At 37.0% G+C, this 20913-nt stretch overlaps 1 protein-coding gene across 4 annotated transcripts in view; it reads left to right on the forward strand.

Annotated features, from left to right (window-relative positions):
- The window catches only part of LOC106066852 (innexin unc-9-like), a 181379-nt gene that overhangs the window by 53274 nt on the left and 107192 nt on the right, over nt 1-20913 (forward strand). The window contains exon 1 of one of the 4 annotated variants that reach the window (XM_056013838.1): nt 5231-5386. The exons of the other annotated variants lie outside the window; for them this stretch is intronic. Within the exon in view, the coding sequence (XP_055869813.1) occupies nt 5364-5386 (23 nt within the window). The 5' untranslated portion in view covers nt 5231-5363. Of the gene's footprint in view, nt 1-5230; nt 5387-20913 lie in introns of those variants that run through there. 4 annotated transcript variants of the gene reach the window in all.

Consider the following 20913-nt stretch of genomic DNA (forward strand, 5'->3'; position numbering starts at 1 on the left):
TCATAGTACATATTAATTAATTCAGGTCTTGGAAGATAACATGCATTTTCAACACTTATATACATCTACATAAAATGTGTTGGGATATTTTGAACTGACATTTTAGTTGAGCGACGAAATTGGATTATTTGAAATAAAAAAAAAATAGATACAGATCAGCGTCTCTAGTATTTGTTGTTAGTCTATAGTTTCTAGTGTATAAAATGATACTTTTCCTTTCTTCAGATATTCCCTATTTATAGCCTGCATGGCATGTGCTCTTACTGTCACGCGAATATTTCAGATCACGTGGTTTGATTAGAGTCTCATTTTGTTTCGGTGTATTGACTCTCGGACTAAGTCATGTGTTGTTTTTTTTTCTCTTTAGTTTTGAGATTGTTACAAGTTTTGTTTCAAAGTTGTTGTTTTTTTTTTCAACACTTTTTTTTCTTTCTTTACCCCAATGATTTTAATACAAATATTCTTCCCAAGATATTGTTACGGTTTTCTCTATCAAGTCTTCTGTAAACACTGCTCAATACAACACATCTAATTCTAGAACTTGACAACCAGAGTTTCAAATAACAATGTGGTGGTTTGATAACTAAATACATCATCAGCCAAAACAACACAATTAGCTACACTAATTACTGATGCTTTTGTGTACTTAACAGAACTGCCAACTAAGCTAGTCTGAGTCTCTCTATCAACTCCTGGACTGGTACAGCTACATTCCTGAAGACTCACTGTGTACCGCACCGTCCTTACTGCCTTGCTGTCCAGGACTGCTCTGCTCTTTCTTAAACACTGTCTCTCGTCCGTAAAGGCTTTCGATCACATAACCATAACACGGGTCATATTTGCGTATACTAGTAGTAGTGTCCCTTGTACATTGACAGCCGTTGACCTGTGTGATTGGCCTGAGTCACATGTGTCAGTAGGTCGCACAATAATTAACCTCATCAGTCCGCTACTGGAGTTACTGCAATAGAATCATGTTAACGATGTTTAAGGTATCTCACGTGACCATCCAATGCTGTCTCACGTGGCCATCCAATGCTGTCTCACGTGACCAACCCAAAACAGTCTCACTTGACCAACCAATGCAGTATCAGTTGTCCAAACAATGCAGTCTTATTTAACAATCCCATGCAGTCTCATTTGACCAACCAATGCTGTCTCACTTTACCAACCAATGCTGTCTCACTTGACCAACTAGTGCACTCTCACTTGACCAATCAATGCAATCTCACTTGACCAATCAATGCAGCATCAGTTGACCAACCAATGCAGTCTCATTTAACCATCCTATGCTGTCTCACGTGACCAACCAATGCAGTCTCACTTGACCAACCTATGCAGCATCAGTTGACCAACCAATGCAGTCTCACTTTACCAACCAATGCTGTCTCACTTGACCAACTAGTGCACTCTCACTTGACCAATCAATGCAGTCTCACTTGACCAACCAATGCACCATCAGTTGACCAACCAATGCAGTCTCATTTAACCATCCTATGCTGTCTCACGTGACCAACCAATGCAGTCTCACTTGACCAACCTATGCAGCATCAGTTGACCAACCAATGCAGTCTTATTTAATAATCCAATGCAGTCTCATTTTACCAACAAATGCTGTCTCGCTTTACCAACCATTGCAGTCTCACTTAACCATTCCATGCAGTCTCAATTGACCATCCATCCAATGCAGTGTCAGTTGACCAACCAATGCACTCTCAGTGGACTAAACAATGCAGTCTAAATTGACCAAACAAAGTAGTCTCACTTTACCAACCAATGCAGTCTAATTTAACCAACCAATGCAGTCTCACTTGACCAACCAATGCAGTCTCACTTGACCAACCAATGCAGTCTAAATTGACCAAACAATGTTGTCTAATTTAACCAACCAATGCAGTGTCAGTTGACCAACCAATGCATTCTAAATTGACCAAACAAAGTAGTCTCACTTTACCAACCAATGCAGTCTCACTTGACCAACCAATGCAGTCTCACTTGATCAACCAATGCAGTGTCAGTTGACCAACCAATGCAGTCTAAATTGACCAAACAATGTTGTCTAATTTAACCAACCAATGCAGTCTCACTTGACCCTCCAAAGCAGTCTCACTTGACCAAACAATGTTGTCCAATTTAACCAACTAATGCAGTCTCACTGAACCAACCAAAGCAGTCTCACTTAACCAACCAATGCAGTCTCACTTGATCAACCAATGCAGTCTCACTGAACCAACCAAAGCAGTCTCACTTAACCAACCAAATCATTCTCCTTTGACCAATCAAATCAGGGACCTGTCCGACGACAGTCCAGCGCGAAATGCGCATGACCAGACAGCACTTACCTACACAAGTGCATTTGGGAATAGAAGTTTTTAGTTAACTATTGTTAGTTACAAATGTTTAAGTCGACGAGCTTATTGTCTACACAAGTCTTATCTCTTTCTAACTAATACTGTCTCTATATAAAAGAAAATGAATGAGTTACGAAAATAGATTTTACAAAATGGTCAATTTTTTATTGAATCATATTTTGTTTGGACGATGGACGATTGTTTAAAGTTTCAACTTGAATGGGAATAGAGGCAGAAAGTGTACAGAGAGTGAGGTGAGCGTTTGGTACAAATCCGCATGCGTCCACCTAGATTTGATCCCTTAACTTTTTTTCAAATCGGCCGAGTTGAACCACCTGTCCAGCCTGACCGATTAATTTCTGCTGAGCTGACGTGTAATCAATACAGTATATATTTTTACTGCATTATGTTATAAATGTTTATTGTCCTTCCTCCACCGCCCCTTTTTTTTTTCATATACATTTATATCTCCCCCCCCCCCCTCCTCATTATTGATTCATGATAATATTACGCGTCTACAGTTCGTACAGCAATTTTTATATTCAGGTATAACAAAATTTGCATGTCCCAAGTTTAAATCCAGGTAAGAATTAGGTTTAAAAAAGGTTTCGGTCCACACTGTTTCAACTTTCCTAATCCAGATTTCAAAATATTCTTGAAAACATCAGTACAAGAGGAGTAACTCTTCGTGAAATATGGGAAAAAAATGTTATATTCTGTATCTGTTCAAACAACATGATTCCAATACATTTAGCTTTTAACTCCAGGCATGGGGAAACATTAAAGCATGTGTCAAGTTTTATAAACTCCGGGTCGTTATCATAAAAATAAAATAATCGTTAATTTAAGATAATTAGCTACAACAAGCAATAAAGTGTCAATGACCATGACATTGGCCACTTAGCACGTGACTTGGATACATTAATGACATCTCCATCTGTGTTCAAATTTTCTTAATTAAAACCAAACATATGGGGGGGGGGTGTAATTAATGATTTTACCAGCCGATAATCTTTTTTTTTTTAAAAATAATTCTACTTACTCTGGCATCTAATTGACAACTGTGTGCTGTTTTAATAACTTGTGTGTTTTAATGGATAACTCTCGTCTTCAGCTGTTTGATCTTGGAGTTACTTCCCTTAGTAATTAAGGGACATTAACCTTATTCCAATGTACATGAATACATAAAATGTAAGCTTTTATTTAAACATTAAGAAATACGTTTTTATTTATTTATGATAAAATATTTTTGTTTATTATTGTTTATTTTAATTTTTTTCGACCCGAAAAAAAAAAGATTGTCACTCAAAACTCCAGATCTATTGCTAACATAACAATGTCCTGCTCATTAGATAGCCGTTACTTACTGACTATAAGGTCACTAGAGTGTTGGCCTCTTTCAGTCGTAGGACCTTTTCTTCATATGACTGTGGAGCCCTATTTTGGAGAAACACTCCCGTCCACATATATTGCAGGTCAAGGTGGCCTTCGCTTTGGTGGTTGAGGAGCCTGCCATTTTCCGTATGGCTCGCTTTTCTTCAAGAGCTGAGGCCCATGTTTTCTGGCTGTCCATAGCTTTCATGGTCACTGTCTTTCTCCATCTAGTGCGGTCTAAGGCTATGGTCAGTATCAATGTTTACTGATTTTAAATCCCGTTTTATCACATCCACGTAACGGAGGTGGGGGCCGACCGGTTTTTCTTGAGCCAGACGAGAGTTGACCGTACAGAATTGTCGCTAATTGAAGACAATCTCTTATTATTATGATTTAACCGGCTATACAAACATTCGATCCCGATACAACACTATAGCGCCTCTACACAAGCTATCTGCAAAATCATCGATACACAGGCACGCAAGTTGTTTACGTATACACACACGCATACAAATTGTTTAAGTAAACACACATACAAAAGTTGTTTAAACACACATATACAAGCTGTTTAGGTACACACACATATACAAGCTGTTTAGGTACACACACATATACACAAGTTGTTTAGGTACACACACATATACACAAGTTGTTTAGGTACACACAAATATACACAAATAGTTAAGGTTAATCTGCTTGAGTCTTTAAAAAAAAAAAGTGAAATAAATAAACAGCGTCTTGAGGCGAACATGTTGATGCATGGATTTTGTTTTTGATCTTGGATAAATTTCTTTTTCAAGCTGCTCTCCAGGTTTAAGAGTTCCAAAATTACTCATAAAATTAGGATGTGTGTGTGTGTGTGTGTGCGTGTGAGTTTTGATGTCAGGTACAACCATCTGTTGCCAGCGTCTACTGAGTTCATCCACTGAAACCAATAGACTTGCAAAACTACAAAAGTCAGATTTCAATATGCAACGAGGCAAAGGGGGGGGGGGGGTGATGCAGTGTGTATTGGGGGAGGGGTAGGGAGATTAGGGAACATTTCTTCCAACCCCACACAAGGAAGGAAGAAAGGAACAAGAGTAGAGTAGAAACTGAGGGGCTCAAGGATAAATGTGGGCTCTTTGCGAAGAAGGCAGGGCTAGGTACTAAAGGTGTACATGCCCATGGTTTCATTTAGTTTTGGGTTGCCTCTGTTAGGCGCGAGGCATATGGCAGTCATCTCGTACTTTGAATCTAAATAGAGACATTACGTCAGAGTGTGAGACGGAGAGTGGGGTGGGTGGGGGGAGGAGGCTTAGGCGACATTTCTTTCAAAAACAAACAGACGCAAAAAGTAAGACCTGATATTAAAACGTGGATATATTGATTGGTAGGAACACAAGGCCATATGCCGCCATCTTAGAAAGGTGTCAAATAATGAAAGAAAGGTTGTGCTTGCGGAAGGGGCGGGGGGGGGGGGAGGTGTTCGGACTGAACTGTGAAATAAGAAGACATTCAGAAAAAAAAATACCTTGGGAGGGAATGGACTACAACCTTTTGGGGGGCGCGTGTTTAAGTGATATTTACTTGTGCGTGACCTGATGTCATCCATTTGCTCAGTGTGGACTAAATGATCAAGGCATAAGAGTCTGAACCATGCATACTCACGGGAAGTCAGTGTAGGTACATGTTCATATTGATTCTATTTGTCTGAAATAATACTCTTCATTGATGGGCCATGGGCATAAAGTCGATATTAGCTTTTTGTTGCTTGATATTCATTAGTTGGCGCTTTTTTTTTTGTTTTGTTTTTTCTGTCTTGATGTTATATGCGTGTCTTAGTGTAAGTCCAAAGGTTTTTATTTTCTTGTGTGTGGGACTGTCAACATTACATAGATCTAGGTAGGATAGAATGTAAGATGGAATAGAATGCGTTTCTTAGATTTCATACCCAATTGAAAACCCCATTATTGTATATCAATATCTATATCTTTATCTTTTAATTTATCTATATGTTTATTTATATGTATGTGTATGTGTATATCTTTAACTTTATCTATAGCAATATCTATATCTATATATCTATATCTATCTATTTATATCTATATTTATATCTATATTTATATCTATATTTATATCTATATTTATATCTATATTTATATCTATCTATATCTTTATCTATATCTATATCTATACCTTCCTCTCCTATTGTGTTATATGACCTTCCTCTCCTATAGTGTTATAAGACCTTCCTCTCCTATTGTGTTATATGACCTTCCTCTCCTATAGTGTTATAAGACCTTCCTCTCCTATAGTGTTATAAGTCCTACCTCTCCTATAGTGTTTTAAGACCTTCCTCTCCTATAGTGTTATAAGTCCTACCTCTCCTATAGTGTTATATGACCTTCCTCTACTATAGTGTTATAAGACCTTCCTCTCTTATAGTGTTATAAGACCTACCTCTCCTATAGTGTTTTAAGACCTTCTACTCCTATAGTGTTATAAGACCCTTCCTCTCCTATAGTGTTATAAGACCTTCCTCTCCTATAGTGTTATAAGACCTTCCACTCCTACAGTGTTATAAGTCCTACCTCTCCTATAGTGTTATATGACCTTCCTCTCTTATAGTGTTATAAGACCTACCTCTCCTATAGTGTTTTAAGACCTTCCTCTCCTATAGTGTTATAAGACCCTTCCTCTCCTATAGTGTTATAAGACCTTCCTCTCCTATATTGTTGTTTATTACAAATGACGTGTGATAAATTGGTACCATTTTGTTGGTGGATCATAGAGACAGTTTAAGCTTCCTTTGAGTTTTTCTGTTGACTTGAAGCTAGTTCCTAAACGTCAGTATTAACTCTACATGGAAATGTCGGTGACGTATTTTTCTTTTGCTGACAATGAAATGAAGAAACCTAAGCTCAAATAGAATATACAAAGAAGAAGCAAATTCCTGGAAATAATTTCCGGTTGTGTGTTAATTCATCACCCCCCCCCTTCCTCGCTATGTCTGTGTCTCTGTCACACATAGAAACAGTTATTAGGGGAATCCTATCAGAAATTGATAGAGTTCTGAACTCTAAAGAGGAAGAAGAGAAGAAGAAGAGAAAAAAAATCAATGAGGCACTTTCTTGGATTTCAGAAACGGGGAAGTTCGCTGGATCGTTATTGAAAACAAACATTTCATGGGATATCTATGGACTTCCACGACTTGCCAAGTCCTGGCGCTCCGCCTGCGCCCCCACCCCCGTCCCCCAAAACTCTGTTTTATTGAGCTGGCCATGGTAGTTCATTTTGACTCTGATCCGACTGCATCCCAAACACTAAAGAGGTTTGTCACTTTGGCTGTTTCATGTGACAGACTCGAGTGCCGGTTAGACTTAAGTCCCAGGGCCTAGCTGAAAACACATTTTTTGAAAGTGAAGTCTCGGACACTGCAAGATGGCGTTGTGTAATTGTATGTATCATTGAATAGCAGAAGGTTGTCAGATGGTTGTGATACTAGCTGTACATCTGATTGTAAGACTGGCTTATAAGTCTCGTTTTTCAGATTGGTTGTTCATCTGGTTGTAATAATGGCTTATAGGACAGGTTATTAGACTAGTTGTTCATCTGGTTGTAATAATGGCTTATAGGACAGGTTATTAGACTAGTTGTTAGGCTGGTTGTAATAATGGCTTATACGACAGGTTATTAGACTAGTTGTTAGGCTGGTTGTAATAATGGCTTATAGGACAGGTTATTAGACTAGTTGTTAGGCTGGTTGTAATAATGGCTTATACGACAGGTTATTAGACTAGTTGTTAGGCTGGTTGTAATAATGGCTTATAGGACAGGTTATTAGACTAGTTGTTAGGCTGGTTGTAATAATGGCTTATAGGACAGGTTATTAGACTAGTTGTTAGGCTGGTTGTAATAATGGCTTATACGACAGGTTATTAGACTAGTTGTTAGGCTGGTTGCTATCAAACATACTAGATCTAAGTTAACATTTCCATAGATTTGATGGTAAGTTGACCATTGTTTTAGAGGTCTAGTGAAACTGCAGAGAATTTGTAAGTTTACCAAAGTTTCACATATCTAGACCAGTTCTTTCTAAGTTAGCAGCAGTCTTTGGGAGTAATTAATGACCAGAGGCTTAAACTTTTCGTTAATGACTTTATTAATCTTTCGTTCAATCCACACACTGACGTCCTTTCTGATTCACTTCTCTTTATTTCTCTTTTTAAAGCTTATATCGACTTTGTCTGTCTGTCTGTCTGGTAAAAAGTTTAAATAAGAGTTTTCTCCCACTTCCCATTCTCAGAACAAGTTGAAACTCTGCACAGTTAATCGTTGTACCTTACAAAACTTGAATCCATTAAAACAATTAATCAATATTTTAATTAATTATTAGTAATTAAATATTTTCTTTGATATCAAAATAAGTGCAATAAGGCCTACTTTATGAAATGTGATGTATATATGGATTTATACCCCTTATTACGTTTCGTCACGTTTTTTTTCTCACAGTTCCCCTTATTGTTTCAAGTTGAAATTTTATAGTTATTCATTATCGATCGATTACAATTTACGAATCAATAAATTAACAAATGAAGTAATCATTAAGTAGTAATTAATTAGTTTTGTTTCATATAGAGGAAAGGTATCTAATCCTAGACATCTTGAAAGTCAATAGTAGTAATTAGCGGTTCTTCCCTTAAATAAGATTTGTTTTTAAAAGAGTTTTATTTTTATTTTTTTGCCATTTTTAATATGTTTCATCATGGTACGCTTTCTCATTATTTTTACATTCTCACCAATCTTCTCTTTGTCGATCTCTTTTTTTTTCTCACTTTTCGTTCTTTCTTTCTGTCTCTTTCCCCCCCTCCCCGACTCTCTTTTTTTGAACTTGCTGCGTTTAATTAAAGAATTTAAAAACTATGACTACTGCCTCTTTATCTTCCCGGAGCCGTGCAGTATCTATATCGGTTGCTTAGTTAAAGGTCAAGGTTGACACCTCAAAACAACTGTGATTATCCTTTTACCCAGGTGTCGCCATGTTGAAACGTTTTGGAAATAAAAATTAAGAGCTTTTATATTGTATACTATAAGTTGCTATATTCATATCAATGAGTAGTTATGCACACTTGCTTTCGTGGTATTCAGATACACAATAAATATCTCGAATATTTATATCTTAATTTTAATGTCTTTTTTATGGTGGAGACAATAATGCTTATTTTTATAATAATTTATAACTTGTCTGTCACCAGGTTATTTTAGTTTGTCATTATGTTCATATTATAAGATATTGATGAGATATTCACCTTCATATATTTGATGTACATGAAACACTCATACTATCTGAATAAGGTATCTACTGCACGATATCACTGATTTATATGGAACACTCATACTATCTGAATAAGGTATCTACTGCATGATACCATTGGTTTATATGAAACACTCATACTATCTGAATAAGGTATCTACTGCACGATATCATTGATTTACATGAAACACTCATACTATCTGAATAAGGTATCTACTGCACGATACCAACTTTCAGGTGGTGACATTATCTTTGAGTAAGTAAAAAGAATTCTGAGTTTAAAGCTTTACAAATTTTCGTGTAGCCGTCCTCAATTAACATTAATAAGTTTTAGTTTTATGCATAAAATATATGATATAATTTTGGTGTTGATTAAATGAGTATTCTAGAAGAAAGAGTCTGGTAAAAAAAAACATTATTAAGCAACAGTAATTTCCAATCTGCTTAGTATTTAAACCACATTATCATACTACGAAAAAAAATTTACACATAATAAAATTGATATAATTAGCTAAATGATCATACGATTGTACAATCTCCTTATTAACGACACAGTCATACAATCTCCTTAACAATGACTCAATCATACAATAGTCGCCCTTTGTCACTCGTCACTCGTTGACCGATCCCTTAGCGCTGACCCGTTTGATCTGAGTCATCTTAATTACACACACGATTATCTCTATGCGTGTGGCCACCATTTTTAAAACAATATTTACACTATATACTTTACAATCTTGTATCTAATAATAATTCAGCAGTGAAAGTTACGTATAGACCATTGCTGTTAAGGCAGAGCAAAGTCTAAAATGTGTACATCGCTACCTCAGATACGCGAGGGTAAAGTTCAAGAAACACGTAATATTTATGATAATTGAAAAACAGAAAATCTATTTTCTAATTCCCCTGGTCATTATTGATGTGTTCATGAAACGAACAAAATGTTCCAAAAATTGTCTTTTGTTCTTGAATGACACCTAAAAAAACAAACTTCCAGTATATAGAGCTTCAATTAGTAGTCTTGTCACATCAATATTTGCTTATATAAGCTCGCTCTGTCTGACTGGTACACAATTTTTGTACACGATATGTCTCCCTCACCCATTCTCGGAATAAGTTGAAACTCTACACAGTAATTTATTGTAGCTAACAAAACATGAATAAATTAAAAAACAAGATTACAAATAGAGTTTGTGTTGTCACACAAACTCAGAGGCGGCCCCCGTCGGAGTCGGATCCCTGTCGGATCCGCCTATTCAAAAGGAATATTCAAGACTGGATTTTATTTTGATTGTCAAAAGTAATATGTTTCAAAGATTCATTTGGCGTTGTAAAAATATTTTTTTTCTGTAAAATGTTCTACATGTTTTGGATGTTCCTTCAAAATTAAAGATAATTTAACCTGATTATTTTTAAGATTTTGAGGAAACTGATTGGTACCATGTTCTGCCGCTACTTGTTACGCTACTGCACGAAAGTCGCTGCATAAAAAGTCCATTTTAAAAAATGTGCGTGACATTTACATACAAAGTGCATTTTTAGCCTTTAAAAACAAACATAAATGTTTTCTTTTAATTTTAACAGCTAATTGACAAGAAAAAACACCTTTACCTATATATTTTTTGTGAACATTTCTTGTACATTTTATAAATATAATCGACTTCGTGATACTGAAAATACACACAAAAATTGTCTTTCTTAGTTAACATATTGTAATATTACTAGGGGTGCACCGGATAGTACTTTTGATATTCGGCCGGAGACACAAAACTTTACATTATAAATTCGCATTTCATACATAGCAGCGATGGCTGACACATTTAAATTTTTTTTTCTTGACTTTTCAGTGGGCTAGTTAACATGTAATATTCCTTAACTCTGTCACGCTGACCAGACATCTGTCTAGATGTGCAGGTATATCTCCAGAGGTAGAGATGATTAGCCCTCACCTTCTTTTGTTTGTTTAGTCCATGACATTGAGTTCATACTGTCATAGATAGACAAGTGACCACATTAAGCCTGATGTCAACATGTCTAGAGGTCACACCTTATGAGGGAACTGATTTTTTTTACTTGATGAAGAATCTTTATAAGGGGGCTGGACTTAAAGCCACATCTCTACACAGGTAACAAGGGTAGAGATGAACAACTCCCACCCCCTTTTATTTGTTTAGTCCATCACATAGAGTTCATTGATAGACATTGATAAGATGGACATAGGTACTCTCTAGAGGCCACTCGAGGGAACTTGGTAGCGAATCTTAATTAGGGGCTGGACTTCAAGCCACACCTCTACAGAGGTAACCGGATAATGAGTTAGCTTAATCACAATCACGTGGCTGTACTACAAGCCACACCTCTTCACGAATGCCTAGTTTGCTTACTTGGATATAAATATGGTCTGTGTGCTGAGCAGTGGTCTGTGTGCTGATCAGGCGCCATTGTTTTGGTCACTTTTAATTGTGCTGGGCAGTGGTCATTGTGCTTGGCAGTGGTCATTGTGCTGGGCAGTGGTCATTATGCTTGGCCAGGTAAAACTCCTTTTACCCGTTGCCACAAATAAGTATTGATATCAATATATAAATTCGCTCTCTGTGCGCCATTTTGGGAAGCACTGGTCTAGTCTACACTTCCAGTACTGGTGAGCTATTAGAACTACTATCTCTTGGCATTTCTGCAGAACAGACGATAAAGAATATAAACAAAAATTACTGCGTATCTCTCTTTGCTATTGTTATAAAAACAGGAGAGATAACTCTATATTCAACGCGTACACTCCCCAGCCATTTGAATTAGACTTCAATAAAAAAAAATATTGGGAAGTATTGCAAACATCTGTCGAGTTTATTGCCCTTAAATGCTGGCCTCTAAACACGCGGCAAATGTTTCTTGACATCCTCCAAAGATTTATAGACATTCTCGTCTGGTGCTGCTCAAATGAACGATTGCGTTTTACTCCCGAGTTTCATCAGAACAGCGAGACAGCAACTAAACAGCTTCTGCTGGTGACATTTAGAGCAGTTTTGTGGCACGCGCTCCGGTCACACGGTATCATCCCCAGAACAACGATTCCGGAATGTTTTTTTTTTTTGTTTTCGTACATCTTGGATTGACGATATCTGCAGGGGCGTAACTGTGCATTAGTGCCAAGCATTAGAAAAAAAAACAGGTGGCAACTAGTTGGAGAGTAGGAGAGGGTCTCTAAATGTGATCATGAAAAAATATTTGATAATTTGATTTCTGCATTCGTTCGTCACCTAGGCTATCGTCACCTAGGCTACTTTATACAGTCTCGTTTTATTCAGTCTTGTCTTTTTTTTCCTTTTCAGTTGATAAATCTTCCTTCTCCTTTGAGTCGGATATTTTTAAATGTATTTTTACTTATATTTCTTCCTCTTCTTCTTTTTCTTCTTTCTTTCTTTTCTCTCTTTCTACTTCTACTTTTTTTTTTTTCACTTTTCTTTTCCTTTGTATCTTTTTTTTTTCTCGTTTTCTTTTTTTTTTTTATTTGTTGGATTGTCTTTTTTTGTCTAACTTTTATTCTTTCTTTCTTCTTTCTAACCTTCTTCATTTCTTGCTATTGTAAATAAGACTTAAAGAAATGAAAGAAAGTATCTTTCTTTCTCTGGTTCCAATGTCCACAATGTTTACCTTTGTATCTTCTAATTAAACCTTTCTGTTTCCTGCTCGCACTAATCACTTAGCTATATATGTCTTAACTTATGCAAAGCTTCCATGAGTCTTGTTTAATTCAGCATACAAGCCGAGCTACAAAACACTTTGAATTAAAGGAATACTAAATTGTACGTCGATTGAGCATCCGTCTTTATGAGCTCGGTTTCTTTTCAATACATTTCCAATACAATTATCCCACGGCTGGGGCAGCAACACAATAAACTTCGTTTTGTTTGTAACATGCTTTCCGTGTTTCTCATAATTCTTCAGAGTTGAGGATAATCTACGTCCTACTCACATCTCCCGCAGGACCATGGGGGATGGCAGCGGGCAGGGTATGAGCCCGGGATCATCGAGAAGACCGAACTACAGTCCAGCGTGCATACCGCAACAACAGGCAGCCATTCCTTAATGCTCAGATTTTTTTAAGACGACGTCTTGTAGTTATTTAGCAGTAATTTGTTGGAATTAAAATTCTTCGTTATCAGTACAGGGCATGTTTAACTAAGTTATTTTTCTGAGCCAAAGTTGGGTTTTAATTTTTTTACGACGTATTGCCTTGACCACCCATGAGCTCAGCGCTAGAGACAGATACATTGTTCAATTTGAGTTGGCATTTGCTGGCGTGTTAACTAGCGCGGATTCTTGTCTTACAAAGGTCTGGGAAACAGGTATTGACGGGACAGAGCCTGACACAGACACCTGAGGCTTACGTTCATTGCAATCTGTGATCATGTACAAAAGGTTGCGATATGTGTGTTAGTTCTATACAGGGCCGGCCTTAGGTAATAGGAGGCCCTACGCGCAATGAATTAGGTGGCGCCAAATGAAATGGAAAAATACAATTACGCAATGAATGAAAATCTTCCTGTATCTATATGTAAATCAACAAATAAAATGAATACAAATAGCGCGATTCCCGTATCGATCCGTACGGCATTTTGAAATTGAATCACAGTAGTGACTTAGAGCCAGGCTAGTAGACAAGTCATACTGTTCTGCTATGATTGAGATCTGTTCCAATTTTAGCAATTTTCGTCAAACATTTTTTAAGTCATGTTTGAGCCCCCCACTAGTTGTAGGCCCTAGGCGGCTGTCTAGTTTGCCTATGTCTAAGGCCGGACGGTCCTAGAAATCTACTGTGTAGTAAACTTGTTAAGCGGCAAGTTGAAGATCTACACTGAGATGGGATTGATCGCTCTCTTGAGGCGAACGCATGCAATAACCTTAAGGCAAAGGTGATAAAAGTCCAAGTCGCGGTGTGTCTAGTGTGTGTGTGTGTGTGTGTGTTTGTGTGCGTCACAAGTGCGCATGCTCGTGTGTTGGAGTCATCATTTGAAATAACATTATAAGAACAGGTTTCGATTCTCTTAGCCTTGACCTTTTGCATGTCACTCGACATTGTTTACTAAATAATATCCATGAACTAAGTGACTAAGTAAGGAATAACATTCTTATATTTTCGTTATTATTATTATTATATTGCATTTTTTTTCTACCGTTTCGTTTTGTTAAAAGCTTCTATATTTCTCTGGTAAAAAGTTGAACATGTATTTTTTCTAGTCCCATTTCTATTTCTCTGGTCAAGTGAAAACTTTGCACAAGTTCAACTTACACCTGACAAGACATGAATCAATAAATAAAAAGTAACTATCAATAGTTGGAGATTAATTATTTTGTTTAATTTCTAAATAGGAGGGGAAAATGACACTTAATGAGAGATGTGGATATATTGACACGTTTTTTTCTCCCACTTCCCATTCTCGGATCAAGTTGAAAGTTTGGTATAATTATTCATAGTTGATAACAAGACACGAATCAATCCAAAACTTAACCAATTAATTTATCATTTAGTACTAATTAATTAATTTTGTTTTATATGGCAAAAAAGGAGATAAACGCCTTATTTTTTCAGATAACTGGCAGTAATTAGCGGTTCCTTCGCTTAGATAAGCTTTGTTGTTATAAAGTATTCTTGTTTCTATTTGCTTGTTTTCCATTTGAAGTGTTCTGCCATGACAAAACCACTTTGAAGCTCAACAAACTGTTTCTAGTCCACTAAAGAGAGTGAGAACTTAAGTTTTGAATCAAGTGTAGGTACCAATAGAGTTGGATCCTAGGCAGGGCCGGCCCTAACAAGGTGTACAGCTTTTCTGTCAGTCAGATGTTGTATTACTAGTTTAATGATCTCTGCTACAATATGAGGTTATTGGTTATGGTTGTAATCCGCCGTTAAAACGAGTACTCACCGGTTCGACTAGTGCCTATGACGGTTCTTTGCATAATTAAAAACAAAGTTTTATTGGACATTGAGGTAGAAAAGTTAATAACACTCTAGTGCTCAATTCTCTTCTCTATTTTATTTATTAACAAACCCTGAATGTCTATTCTCTGTTACTTTCAAGTCATCAAGTTTCCATGTTATTGGACAGTTCCAAACATGCAAGCGAATTCATGTTTAGCAGCAAATGTTGTACACATTAAGGAAGTCTTGATTCATGAATAGCAGCAAATGTTGTACACATTAAGGAAGTCTTGATTCAGGAAGCATTTTAATAAACCAACATTTTATAATTTTTTCACTTTTGAAGCACTGTAGTATCAAACTTGTTGTTGGCCTCCTTCAGAACGACTAGGGTTCATCTCGTAGGACATTGGTTCATGTGACTGTGCAGACACTCCCGTCCACATATAGCGCAGGTTTAGGTTGCTTTCGCTTTTTGTGGTAGAGGAGCCGGCCATAATTTTGTGTCGCACGCTTTTCTTCCAGAGCTGAGGCCCAAGCTTTTTTGCTGTCCATAGCTTTTAAAGTCAACGTCTCACTAGTGCGGTCTAGAGTTATGTCTTCCCAATGGTCAGTATAAATGTTCACTGTACCAAACTTTTCTTTGTAACCAAGTAATTTGTACTAACTGAATGACAACAATAATACTTTAATATAACTTTCTTAACTGTTTATTATGTCCTTTTACTTTGATATCTCTCCTAATCTTCCTTTTTCATTTTCTTCCTTTTTTCTTTCGGTTGTTTGTAAAATATTTTATATGTTTCGGATGTTCCTTCAGAGTTGAAGATAATTATTTCCTAGTCCAAACCTCCCGCGGGACGACGGGGGATGGGAGCGGGCAGGGTTTGAACCCGGGACCATCGATGAATCTGAACGACAGTCCAGCGTGCAAACCGCATGACCAGACCATTACATAACAACCCCATTTCTTCATATCGCTTACTCTTCTCTTTCTCTCTTATTGAATTTTGTGCTGGGCTAAATGTCAAGGGGACCTTAAAAGTCAAAGTGTAAACAAACAGAATATCACTGGGATTAGCTTCAAGAAAGGAAATCCCCATTAACATATTTACAGATAATCGATTACTGCCACTTCCGGTACACTGCGGCGTCATCCGTTCCTGTCCCCCATTGGCAGAGGACCATCAGAATCAATTCTTAATCTAGCCTACTGGCACCGCACCCTTAGACTTGAGTTGCAGGCACTCTATAAATAGCAAGTATCCGATGACAAGTCAAATTGTTTGCTGACACCCACATAGGCTGTGTTTACAAACAGAAAACACACAAATAAACAACCTAACCTAAACGCATATCTGGGTTTATTTCTAGGAAGAGTAACAACCTAACCGAAACAAACATCTGGGTTTATTGCTGGGAACAGAATCACATGTACACACCATGTTCCTTCCGTGATTCCTGTTAGTGTTTCTATATTTAGTATCGAAAAGCCACTTAATTGATTGGTAAAACTTCAAGACATAATTACCCGGTCTGATAAATAGCACATGTTGGCAGAACTGGGTTTTTCTAGTGATTTTCAAATTATATTCCTTAAATAATAAAATAAAATTAGAGGTAGACCCATATTTCCTTTATAACGTGAAACTGGTAGACATGACGTGAAGCTGGTACACATAACACGAAGCTGGTACCAATGTCGTGAAGCTGGTACACATAACACGAAGCTGGTACCAATGTCGTGAAGCTGATACACATAACGTGAAGCTGGTACCAATGTCGTGAAGCTGGTACACATAACACGAAGCTGGTACCAATGTCGGGAAGCTGGTACACATAACATGAAGCTGGTACCAATGTCGTGAAGCTGGTACAAATAACACGAAGCTGGTACCAATGTCGTGAAGCTGGTACACATAACACGAAGCTGGTACCAATGTCGTGAAGCTGGTGCATATAACACGAAGCTGGTACCAATGTCGTGAAGCTGGTGCACATAACACGAAGCTGGTACCAATGTCGTGAAGCTGGTACACATAACACGAAGCTGGTATCAATGTCGTGAAGCTGGTACACATTACATGAAGCTGGTACCAATGTCGTGAAGCTGGTACACATAACATGAAGCTGGTACCAATGTCGTGAAGCTGGTACACATAACGTCAAGCTGGTACCAATGTCTTGAAGCTGGTACACATAACATGAAGCTGGTACCAATGTCGGGAAGCTGGTACACTTAACATGAAGCTGGTACCAATGTCGTGAAGCTGGTACACATAACGTGAAGCTCAAAGCTGATCACAGTTTACAAATTTAAATTTATTGCATAGCATAAATATTTCATCAAACAAAAGTGGAAGGGTATTAAGTTTGTATTCTAGTTTAATGATTTGATCGAGGGAAGCAGTGACTTAAAATGAAAATAAATCTGGAACTGGTACATCAAGATGAGCCAGAGGTTCACTTCAGTTCTTTCTAAAACTATTCACTGGAATCGAATCCAAACTCCAATTTTAAACCTGCAGCATTTACCATATTCTATAAACATTGAGATTTAAAAACTATTTCTACTCACGATACATACAAACACATACTCGTAAGTACACACTGACTTTAACACACACACACACACACAGGCACACCTCTATGAACCGTGTTCATGTCTGCGTGTGACTGTGCTGTGGGTGAACTCAGTTAATGGAACTACCAGATGGAATGAGGCAAAAGAACTCCTCTGGCATGTTCAGTTCTGTCAGACGAAAGGTTCTCACATTGAGCGTCTGACTTCAATGGTTTTAATGACTAGATGAATGGATTCTAATTCGATAGTCGCAGTGGATGTACAGAGTGGGATGTACAGAGTGGATGTACAGAGTGGATGTACAGAGCTTGGAAATCAAATCAACTCGATTTTATAGATACCAATTCAAACCTTTGGCCTCACCGTAAATTCTAGCCTTCGGTGTGGTGGCTGAGTGATATAGCGCTTGAATTCCGAATCGAGGGTTCTTAAGCTAAAATTCCAATGTTTTTAAGACTCCCAATAAAGGCGGAAAGTCATTGTCCTGGCCAATTGAAATCCTTCGTGAACCGTCAGCCATCTGCCCGATGGAATGCAAGGTCGGAAAGGAGAACTAAATCCTAAAGCTGGGCAATACAAATTTTGAAGGATTTGTAGTTACATTTTTCTTTCTCTCTTTTCATATTCTGAATGAAATTAACATACTTAGCCACACTAAGATCGTTACATAAATCATTTGCTGAATCTTAAAGGCACTTGCTTGCAGCATATTTTTAAATAATAAAACATTTGTTCTGTTGTATCTTTGCATCGGTTCTAAGTTTAGTTCTAACAATGAACATGTAGTTATTAAAATGATGGACTGTCACATCTGAACAGTTTCCTTAACGTTCAAGCCTCGTTGTCAATTATTATTCCATCACGAGCCACAATGAGCAAGGCTGGGATGTAATTCACTCTAGGAATCCGTAAGATTTAATCGGATTGAACGAACGTGACAAAATGCAGGAAGAGAGTAGGATGCCGAATTAAAGGATAGGCATTTCTGCATATATATAAATAAATATATGGATGGATAGATAGATAGATAGATAGATAGATAGATAGATAGATAGATAGATAGATAGATAGATAGATAGATAGATAGATAGATAGATAGATAGATAGATAGATAGATAGATAGATTGGTATTTCATCTTATGAATAGATAGATAGATAGATAGATAGATAGATAGATAGATAGATAGATAGATAGATAGATAGATAGATAGATAGATAGATAGATAGATAGATAGATAGATAGATAGATAGATAGATAGATAGATAGATTGGTATTTCATCTTATGAATAGATAGATAGATAGATATATAGATAGATAGATATATAGATAGATAGATAGATTGGTATTTCATCTTATGAATAGATAGATAGATAGATAGATAGATAGATAGATAGATAGATAGATAGATAGATAGATAGATAGATAGATAGATAGATAGATAGATAGATAGATAGATAGATAGATTGGTATTTCATCTTATGAGGATTCAACCCGTTCATTTAAAATGTTTCTTGCATTGGACAATGTTGTTTTGTTTTCATTGTGTGAGGTTATAACCTTATCATGCCGTTATGGCGCCCAATTAAGAGTTTCTTGTCTTAGACTAATTAAAACTTTTGATGTCTCTAATGAACAATTAATAACAATTCTGGTTAGGACTGGTTCAGATTATCTGGAGCAGGTGTTACCGAGGGACTAAAGTGTGCTACAGAAACTGGAACGGACGGGGTAACATTCCCTTTGTAGTAATGCACACTCGACTTTGTAGTGAATACAGTAATAAGCGAAAAATGTGTTTTTCTTAAGCTTAATAGACAATAATCAAATAATTACCTCCACAGGCGCACACATACACTTAAAATTTGGCGAGGCGTTATTTATGGCCCTTTTTAGTCTCGCGAAAAAAAAGGTTTGCGACAATGTATGTTTCTTTTTATGGAAGTAAATTAATCGCAAATTAATTATAAAGTGATTATAAAGTAAGTGTACCTAGTGTCTAGTTACGTAATTAAAACTTGATATCAAATTGATGTAAAGAAAAGTAGATGTTTATATAAAGTTTGCATACCGGGTTTAAACCTTGCTAGCCTATAGGAGACCTAAGACCTATAAGTCTTCCTTTTCTGAAGGGATGTCCGAAATGTTGCAAGGCAAGGTCATCGTTAAATAACTAGACAATCATTGTAGAGTCACTATAGTGTTGAATCTTTTATTATATTTTCTTCTCATATGTCTCTCTCTCGTGTCCCTAAAGAGCATTATTTTAGAACCACTCTCCTGTGTTCACTCAGTCAACAGTTTAAGAAGTCAATGGCATAAAACAACAAATATAACAAGGGCAGATAATAGACTGAGACAGGAACTTATTTTTTTGGTAAGAGTTACGTTCCATATGTCTTCAAAACGCCAGCCACAAATCAACCAGTAACATTTTTTTTTATCCGACTAGAACACGCTCTTTAAGATCATGCTCCAAAGTTCACAGACAAGTAACCATCAAAACAACAGACAAACAGCATATACACAACAGGAGAGATGGATGACATACATACACAAAGTAGACAGACTACTTTATTAGAGAAGATATAGTAGATATCAATCGAGACAAAAATAAAGAAGACAAGCTGCAAACAAATATCAGTAGACAGAGTACATACACGTTTTATAAGACAGACAACTTAGAACGAATTGTAGATAGACTAAATACATATGATAGAAGACAGTCAATTTAAAGTAACTGTAGACAGACTAAATACATATGATAGAAGACAGTCAATTTAACTGTAGATAAGTAAAAAAGTAAAGGTCCCCTTTCAGACCTTGTGATCTATAGTGCAGATGATGTAAAGGTCAACTGTTTCTGTTACCTACGGTTAACGAGGGTGTCATGTGGTCAGTACAACGAGCAACCGCCTTTACTTTTCCCCAACTAATGCCAGGTAACCGTTAGAACTGGGTGGACTCAGAGGGGACCTAAGATCCTGAGATTAAAACTCATAGCCTTTACAAGGATTCGAACCCTGGACCCCCGGTTCAGAACATAAGCCCTTTACCGCTCAGCCATTACGCCTCTAACTGTAGATACAATAAATACATATTACAAAAGATTGCCATATACGTATTTGATGTAGTGTAAACATGTTGATTCAGGTCATAAGATAATTATGTCCTATGTGTGCCCATAGTTGAATCTAGTCAAGCATGTTAGATAAAGACTTAAACTCTGCTAAGTCAAAGACAAAACCTTAACTCCTCTAGGTAAAAAAAGACTGCAACTCTGCTAGGTCAAGAAAGACTGAAAATCTGCAAAGTCTCTGGTTACCCATGCTAAGCCTATGGTTACCCATGCTAAGTCATTGGTTACCCATGCTAAGTCATTGGTTACCC

This window comes from Biomphalaria glabrata, chromosome 16 (assembly GCF_947242115.1).
Source record: "Biomphalaria glabrata chromosome 16, xgBioGlab47.1, whole genome shotgun sequence".
NCBI classification, from domain to species: domain Eukaryota; kingdom Metazoa; phylum Mollusca; class Gastropoda; family Planorbidae; genus Biomphalaria; species Biomphalaria glabrata.